Raw genomic sequence first — 9,665 nt, 5'->3', positions numbered from 1 at the left:
ATCTACTAATTAAATATGATTATACAAGTTGATAAATATTATATAAATAGAAAGTTTATTAGTTACAAAGTTTAACTAATTTAAAGGTCAAAAGTTAATTATTTAATCAAAGACTTTAACTTAAAATTATCGACTTACAATTCATAAATATGCAAGTTAGTACTATCATAAGTGGTCATATTTGTAATATAATTTCGAGTAAATACTTTTTTTAATCTTTATCTTTTATAAAAATTGATAAGTCGTCTTCTAACATTTAAAAAATGATAAATTAATCTCTATTTATTTATTTTATTAGACACATCGATTTTTCTGTAACCAATAAATAAGGATCAATTTATCATTTTTTAAACGTTGAGAAGCGGCTTATCAATTTAAAAAGAAAAACAGAAGCAAAAAGGGTATTTACTCTGTAATTGTACCATCTATAAATTAGTATAAATAGATAGTTTAGTACGATGAAAGTAACAATGTAGTGTGTTAAAGAGAAAATTGTAAGATTTTTTTTATGTGCTATGTCTCTTTTTTTATTAGAGAAGATTGGTTCTGTATTATTTTTAGTATCTTTTCTTTATATTGTGGTTGAGTGTTTACACCGTTTAATTTGGTATTTCGGATAAAATTAAAACTTGATTTTAAATAGAGTATCACAAATTACTATTTTATATCTAGGGTTAATAATACATATTCTATTAGCAGGTACTTAACCTCCCTTATATAATAGTTTAGAGTAAGTGAGTAACCACTAATCTAATTAGTTAAATTAGTAATTTAAAATATTTATATATTTATAAAATTAAAATAAAATAAAGATAAAAAAACAAAAAAAAAGTCATATATCATTTAGAAACCCTAAGACCTAAATGTCGTTTCTTAAAAACTTGATGATCATGGTATTTATAATTTTATGTTGGAGTTTTTAAGATTTTATTATTTTTAATTTGAATTTGAATTTAATTTTTTATCTTTTATTTCATTAATATGTATAAAATTTGAAACGATTGAAATTTATGTTTACTTAAAAAATTTGATTTTTCTACGAATAGGATAGAGTATGGTAGGGTTTAGAACTTTAGAATACGAGTAGGGTTATAGTTGAGAGATTCTCAATCCGCAAATAGGATAGAGTAGAATTTAAAAAAAAATTCATTTCACAAGTAAAATTAGAATAAAGTCCAAACCCTATTCTATTATATCCATTTCCAGCTCTATAATTATATTTTTATGTCAAAAAAATTACTTTGAGTAGAGTGATAGAAATTTGATTAAGATAGACTAATATCACTAATTATCATTTTATATTTCGTTAAAAATTTAATTAAAATAAAATAATTACTTCATTTCATAACTTTTATTATATGGGTTTCTTTAATAAAATATTTAGTATTTTTTGTGACAATAGTATAAATTTCACACTTGTATTTGCACTTTTTTTTTTCAGCAGAACATGGTATACATAATGGCAACTCTGAGCAACCGTGAAAAACATGGATATTTTTTTTCTTTTCCCTTTTTTCTGGGGCAATGATATAACCTTTCGATATAAATTGAATTTTATCCTAAATGACATTTAATTTTATATGAATTTTCTAAAAAAAACATTACGTACATATCTTAATTGATATTTATATATAAATCGAATTGATTAAATTTGATTTATCCATTATAATGTTAAATCAAATAAATAAGATTCGAATTATTAAGTTTATATGTAAATCGAATTTGTTAGTTTCAAAACTATAATTTGCAATTCAAATTTTATCTACTCATAGTAAATCAAAACAAGGTGCTTCTTAGACCTATGATTTATGCTCTAGTAATTTAAATTGATTGAATTCGATTTAAACTCCTAGTAAATCGAATTAAGTGAATTCGATTTAGTAGTAACCTTCACTAGTGGTAAATCAAATATACTAGATTTGATTTAGTATATATATAGTTATATATAATTTCAATTCATTTGTTTTGAATTATATTTTACCAAATTCCCACCAAAATGGTGGAACCAGAGAAAAGTTAGGAAAGAAAACCACAAGATCAAAATTGAGAAAATGGAAGATGACCTGAATCGTATTTGAAAAAGTTAGCGAATGAAATTTATTTTATTTAAGATAGACCAAAATTGTTAGTGATATTAAGCCACATTATTAAAAATTTTAAACAACAAATGGTAGTTAGAGTAGAGTGGTGATTTAGTAGTTTGTTAGAATTTTAAAATTACAAATGCAAGTTGGAGAAATGAAAATAATTGTTAGTTAGAGTAGTGATTAGAGGTTTTGTTAGAATATGTAAATTTTAAATGTCCGAAATTTAACTAGGTTAGAAGTTTTGTTGAGGTTTAATTTAATTTAATTTAGGTTTTAAATATTAGATTAACTAAGTTGTAGAAGTTTAATAAGGATTTAATTTAATTTAATGCAATTTATTTAAATGTAATTTAATTCTTAATTGTTAAGTTATCTATGTTCAAGTTTGTAATATCTTTTACATTAAAGTTTATGTTTATTAGAATTCTCCATTTTATATGATTTTTTTATTTAGTTTGGATATGATTTTTTTTGCATTTGTTAGGGAGATGAGTAATGTAAGATTATTTGTTAGGGTTTAGTGTATTTTGTCCAAAAGGGTTCGCATTATTTAATGGTCATTGAGTAAATTATTTTGTAAATTGTTTTGGTTTTTAGAGAATTTTTTTTTTATTGTCATGTAGCCCCCGTAGATGTATCACCAGTATGAGGAGGTAACATGGTATGTCTCTAGATGACATGATCATATCGTACCTGTAAATTGTCAGCTTAGCTCATCTTGCGAGGCTCAACGACCACTGATTTAGGTTGGATGAGCTGCTGGTCAATGTATTTGTCGAGCGATGGCGTTTCGAGGTGCATACATTTCACATGTCATTTAGGGAGTGCACGATTATGCTACAGGATGTTGCGTATCACTTAGGCCTTCCGATATTCAGACAGTACGTCAACGGATGTCTGACAGACTTTGAGCACTACATTGAGGGTGGGCGACCTGCATGAGTTCGGTTTGAGGAGTTATTGGTGTGTTGCATTCTACAGTACCTTTATGGACACAGCCACATTAGCTCTAATCATAGGAAGGATGAAAGCAAATATCACATGATAATCAAGCTTTCTATTATCACTGGAGATTGACGTGGCCAAACATGTATGCGGTCTGTTATATTGTCTGACTTTCCAAATATCCTTTCGCTACCAAAGAGTGATCCAAATCAATTATCTGCAACTATTTTCGAAATCCTTACACTTTTCATAGTAGTTGGCATGATCCGATTCCAGCACTTTGTACTCAATCCCACAGCGGATGCTATAAGTCTTCACACATAAGACGACTTCCTCTTTATTCTGAAACTACTGACCACATGGAACTTAGCTAGACCTGCGATATCCTGTGAATCTCTGGCCCCGACACCGGATTCTACATCCGAGAACCCTTGCTATCTCATGGCATTTAAGTCTAGAGTCAAAAAGTGCGGCAGGAGGTTTTCGAGCTCGATGTTCCACCAACCCCAATAGAAATACTCCTTCTAATATCATCATCAATCATGGCGGGCTCCACATCATCGTCATCACGCAGTACATCTTCCACATCTTCTGGTTCTCCAACCTCTCCAGAAACCGGGATAATAAAAGGAGTATTCCTATTATCACCTATTTCTGCAATCTCATCGCAGTGTAAATCAGCTGTGAAAGACGGAGATGCCACCAAATCTCTTGCATATGACATTACAGGCAGAGATGAATACGCAATAATAGGGGTTAAACTAGAGGCTACTGCCATTGGTACTGATTGATGATTCCAATTCGATCCTTCTGAGCTAGACACCACATCCCCAAATTTGACCAATATTTCATGGGTTTTTACCTCGGAAAACTAGCGGCGACAGTGAAATAAAACTTATAAATCCTCGTCACTGTCTATCACAAATGAGTCGTACTTCACCTCATTGCGAATAACAGAAATTGAAATTCTATAAAATAACTTCTCTACCCGTTTCATTCTTTGGAGTCCTAACTTCTGTAGATATTATTCAGAAAATCAACAAAATTCGTAGAAGGGCTAATAAAGACACTCAACAGATCCTTATCAATAAATTTTATTTTCGCTCACATTTTCTTAATCATGCCTCTGTAGTACACAAGAACTAGGAAATTATCTTCCGTAGCCATTGTAAGTGTCACTCTTAGAGCTGCACATGGATCGGATAATATCCGCATATCCGCGGTAATTATCCACATCCGCTCCAAATTTTGTGGATATTATCCGATCTGCACTATGATAGGATCGGATTGCGGATTTGACAGTGATATCCGCGGATCTGATCCGCAAATCCGCATATCCGCACATCACATATAAATAGCATAGTTTAAGAAAATAAACCCTAATGTGATATGAATTTTAGTGTGTTATTTTATGAATTTTATGATATCTTATTTTTTATTTTTTATGTTATACTTCGACTTAGAATAATTAAACTTAAATCTTGTGTTATTTTTTTTTTGTTATTCAAGAAAACTTTTATAGATAATATTTTAGAATTAAATATGGTTAAACAGGTAAAAAATAATTTTTTTTGTAAAAACAGCCAAATGAAATTTGAAAACATTTTTCTAATCTGGCCTGAAAATTTGCGGATATCGTATCCGATCCGATCCAATGAGTACAATGCGGATTGGATAGAATTTTAGACTATATCCAATCCGATTCGATACATGTGCAGCCCTAATCACTCTAATGAGGATTCAATATTATGCTTGTATTTATATAGGTTGGACACGTATACTAAATCAAATTATATTAATTTAATTTATGTAGGGTGATTATAAATGGTAAATCGAATTTAATAGAATCGATTTACCTGGTGGAGTTGTTACTGAATAAATCGAATTTAGTCCATTCGGTTTACCATAGTCCACTCAGTCTCCCATGTAAATCGAAGCTAACAAAATTAATTTACTGTTGGAAGTCCTAAATCAAATGTTATCAATTCAATTTACTATATAATTGCATAAATCGAATGCATTAAATTCGATTTACATATAAATTCCTAAATCGGCTTCATTAAATTCGATTTACATAGAAATAGAAATAGAACTCCGTAATGTTTCTTTTCATATAAAATTGAATGCCATCTAATTTCTTTATATGATTTGTCCTTTTTTATATGTCTTTTGTATATATTTTTTACAATATAATTTTTATCTTTTGTCAGTTTTAATTAATCATTCTTAATATTAAAAACAAAATATATATAAAGATAATGCATATAACATTATTTTTTATATTTAAAATAGTGGAAAAAAATAAAAAATGTATTCTTGCAAAATATTAAAATTATACCAAAAAAATCATCTTAAGAAAAAATTCTTAACTTCTATAGCAAATAGTCAATCAGAATATAAAATAAAAAAAAATATTTGAAATTATAATTCATCTAATTATTTTTACTAATCTTCAAATAAAAAATATTTTAAATTTTAAATTTTTTATTTATTTAAAAATACGAGGACAATTAAAAAACGATTAATATTTTTAATTATATTCAAAATAAACATATATAATAATTACGTTCTAGAAAATATATACAGACAGCGAGCTTAGAAACTTATTAATACTTACTTGAAGGATGCAATTAGCATGAACAATTAGTTAGTGTATCAACATGGGCAAAGTGATCCCAAAGGTCATAATAAAAAAGATACACAGGCAAAATACTAAATTGGTTCGTTATATTTGAGTATAATCATATTTTGGTACTTAAAATTTAAATATTATATATAAATCTAAAAAAAATTTATTTAATTTTAGTGTAATTTTGGTATAAAGTTAAAGTTAAATAATTAATAAAGTCCAGTTTCTAAATCTGAAAAACTCATAACCAATTTCATCGGTTGTTGAAGAAAGTTTTCACACTGGAGGTAACGATGATCTTGTCTTTATTGTCGTTGGCAAATTTTTCTGCAGAAAATAAGTTTCCGACGATATTTTCTATGTGTTTAAACTAAGACTAGCAGCTCGCAGAGATGTATCCACAACTAATTCTATACCTTTTGAGTTTGCACGTTTTTTTTAAATTATCAATTCACGTAGGATATTCTGTTAATTATTTATTAATTTTAGATTCACGATAGAACTACATTAAAGTTAAATAAATTTTTTTAAAATTTAAATAAAATATTTTAAACTTTAGAAACTAAAACAAAATTAATTTTAAATATAAAAAACTAATTTAATACTTTACCTTTTACAAAATATGAGACGGCACTTAAATTTTATTATAATAAAAATAAATCTATTAAATTCATCATTAACCCTCTCCTTTCGAGTTACACAAAATTCATCCCTTTATGCCTCCAATAATATATGCAAACAAGTTCCAAATTTTACCTTTCACATATACCCTTTCTCCATCCCCAAGGGACCCCGACTATAAAATATATATATATGAATGTTGTGCACAAAACCTAAACACTAACTAAGGTTTTGGTATATATAACTTGCATGAATTAAGGTTTTTAATGTAGTTGCCAGTATGATGGCTATTAAGTTAGTAGTCTTTGTCCTCAATGTAATCTTGTTTTTTCCCTCATCACTGTCTCAAAGGTTAGCTAGCGAAGAAGGAAATGAGTTTCGAACATACATTGTTCATGTTAAGAAGCCAGAAAGTAGAATATGGTTCCATTCATCATTAGAAGGCAATAATAACATCAACAATCTCCATAGCTGGTACGAGTCATTCTTGCCATCTTCCACCATTGATACTGCAAGTTTAAATAGCCAAACGCGAATGCTTCATGCATATCGACACGTTGGTTATGCTTTTGCAGCAAGACTTACCAAAGATGAAGCACTGCACATGGCCAACAAAGATGGTGTTCTCATGATTCGCGAAGAAAAGATGCTGCAGCTGCAAACAACTCACACTCCTGCCTTCTTGGGACTGCACCCAGAAGAAGGCCTTTGGAGAGAGACCAACCTTGGGAAAGGTGTGATCATTGGAGTTTTTGACACCGGAATATCGCCTTCTCATCCTTCCTTCAACGACGAAGGAATGTCGCCGCCACCGGCTAAGTGGAAAGGCAAGTGTCACTTTAGAAAAGGCTGCAACAACAAAATAATTGGGGCAATAACCACCGTCGGGTCCACTTATATGTCTGAGGCCGCGCCCGTACCACCTTTCGATGACATCGGGCACGGCACCCACACTGCCAGCATAATTGCTGGCAGTTTTGTGAAAAATGCTAATGTTCTTGGCCATGCCAACGGAACTTCTGTTGGCATGGCTCCTCATGCTCATTTAGCCATTTACAAAGCGTGCAGCATGATTGGTTGCAGTGAAGGTTCTGTTCTAGCCGCATTCGATGCTGCAATTAACGATGGAGTTGACATTATCTCTGTTTCCTTAGCCGGAGAGTCTAAATTGTTCTCCGAAGATGCCATGTCGATCGGTAGTTTTGGAGCAACACAGAAGGGGATTCTTGTCACCATTGCAGCCGGTAATGAAGGTCCTGAATCAAGCACGGTTGTGAACGATGCTCCATGGATATTTACCGTAGGAGCAAGCACTATGGATCGACGAATAGTAGCATCAGTCAAGCTTGGAAATGGTGCAGAGTATGATGGTGAGTCTCTTTACGAATCAAAACTATTCAAGAATGATTACAACCCTCTGGTTCATCTTAATGGAGCACCCTGTAACAAAGGTCTATTAGAGAGTATGAAAGTGGAAGGAAAGATCGTGGTGTGTGTTAACGGGAAGAACACAATGAAGTATAAGCAAGCAGAAGCCGTAAAAAGTGCTGGTGGTGCTGCAATGATTCTCGCCAATAGTGATACATGTGGATATACCCTTTCAACTGAAGAAACGTACCCTCTTCCTGTTACACATGTGAGCCATGCTTCAGGGTTGCAAATCATGCGCTACATAGACTCATGCAAGGACCCTAAGGCCACAATATTGTTCAAAGGAACTATCACAGGCAACACGTCTGCACCCGTTGTTGCTTCATTCTCATCAAGAGGCCCGAGCAGGCAATGTCCTGGGCTTTTAAAGCCTGACATTATAGGGCCCGGAGTGAATGTTCTAGCTTCTTCGGCCGATTGGAGAACTAGCTACAATGGACGACCACCAGCTTTCTCAATCATGTCAGGCACATCAATGGCTTGTCCTCACATAAGTGGCGTTGCTGCATTGCTTAAGAGCTCTCACCCTCATTGGTCACCTGCTGTTGTTAAGTCTGCAATCATGACCACGGCATACACAACAAACCTTCAAGGTGATCCCATTCCTGACGAGAAGTTACGTCCTGCGAGCTTGTTCGCCATTGGAGCCGGCCATGTCAACCCTTCCAAGGCCGAAGATCCTGGACTGGTTTATGATATTATGCTTGATGAGTACGCTGCTTATTTATGTGGATTGGGTTTCACCAGCACAATGGCTCAGCTGGTTACGCATAAGCCTGTGAATTGCGACCTGATAAAAAAGATTGAGGCTACAGAGTTGAACTATCCTTCCTTCTCGGTTGTGTTGGGATCTGCTGATTATTTCCCTAAGACCTACAACAGAACTGTTATGAATGTTGGTCCAGCTGATTCGCATTATATTGTGGAAGTTGTTCCCCCGGCCGGTGTACATGTTAGCGTGGAACCGCAGATTCTTGTGTTCAACGGCGAGCAACAGACGGCGAGGTACTCGGTGACGTTTACTCGGAAAACAGGAGAAACTATTAGTGCTTCAGCTACGGCGCAAGGTTTTATAGAGTGGGTTTCTGATAAGCATTCTGTGAGAAGTCCCGTTGCTGTTATTTTCACTTGATCAGTAAGTAATTGTAGTTTTCATATGCTAATGGTGTAATAATTGGTGGGGTAATGATGATTACTAGAGTTGTTCTGTTCTTGTTACCGTATAATATCTATGCTTAATTTGAAGGTTGGATTTGAATTGTTGTTTAAATTTGTATGTTTTCTGTTCTTATCTGGTGTTGTCCGGATCTTGCTTCTGTACTGGTTAAGTAGTAATTCGTTTCAATTGAATCTATTTACTGAAACAGAACAGGGGATAACTAAGTTCTTACTAGGAGAAAGAAAAGTACCAATATACTACTTATTAATTTATTGTCAACAATAATTAATTAATATATTTTAATTACAATTAGCATTGATATGTATAAAGAAACATATTCATAAAGACATTTTTATTAGACACAATTATAAAAAAATATTTTTATTAGACACATTCACAAAGGTATTTTTATTAACCACAGCCATAAATAAGAGTTGGCAGAAATTGGTAGAATCTTTATTGGTTACGTAATGGGATTGATTGATTATTATATTTTAATTACAATTAGTATTGATATGTATAAAGAGACACATCCACAAAGACATTTTTATTAGACACAACCATAAAAAAGACATTTCTATTAAACACATCCACAAATACACTTTTATTAAATACAGTCATAAACAAGAGTTGGCAGAAGTTGGTAAAATCCTTGTTGATTACGTAACGGGATTATTATATAAAAAATTACCAAAAGTACCCGTAAAGTTTACGAACACTGACAAAAGTACCCATAAACTAAAAAAATTAACCATGTACCCATAAAAGATGGGTTTCGTATGACAAAAGTATC

General features: G+C 32.0%; 1 protein-coding gene across 1 annotated transcript; it reads left to right on the top strand.

Moving 5' to 3' along the window:
* The first annotated feature begins 6,565 nt into the window (after nt 1–6,565).
* Nucleotides 6,566–8,845, top strand: LOC107488103 (subtilisin-like protease 1). Its single transcript, XM_016108798.3, has one exon. The coding sequence runs from the start codon at nt 6,566–6,568 to the stop codon at nt 8,843–8,845; it is 2,280 nt and encodes a 759-aa protein (XP_015964284.3).
* The last annotated feature ends 820 nt before the right edge of the window (nt 8,846–9,665 follow it).

This window comes from Arachis duranensis, chromosome 5, assembly GCF_000817695.3.
Source record: "Arachis duranensis cultivar V14167 chromosome 5, aradu.V14167.gnm2.J7QH, whole genome shotgun sequence".
Classification (NCBI taxonomy): Eukaryota; Viridiplantae; Streptophyta; class Magnoliopsida; order Fabales; family Fabaceae; genus Arachis; species Arachis duranensis.
This window is presented reverse-complemented; position numbering and strand designations above follow the sequence as displayed.

Excerpts from the sequence above, each read along its gene's own strand:
- LOC107488103 (XM_016108798.3), top strand. The coding sequence starts at position 6,566 with ATGGCTATTAAGTTAGTAGTCTTTGTCCTCAATGTAATCTTGTTTTTT.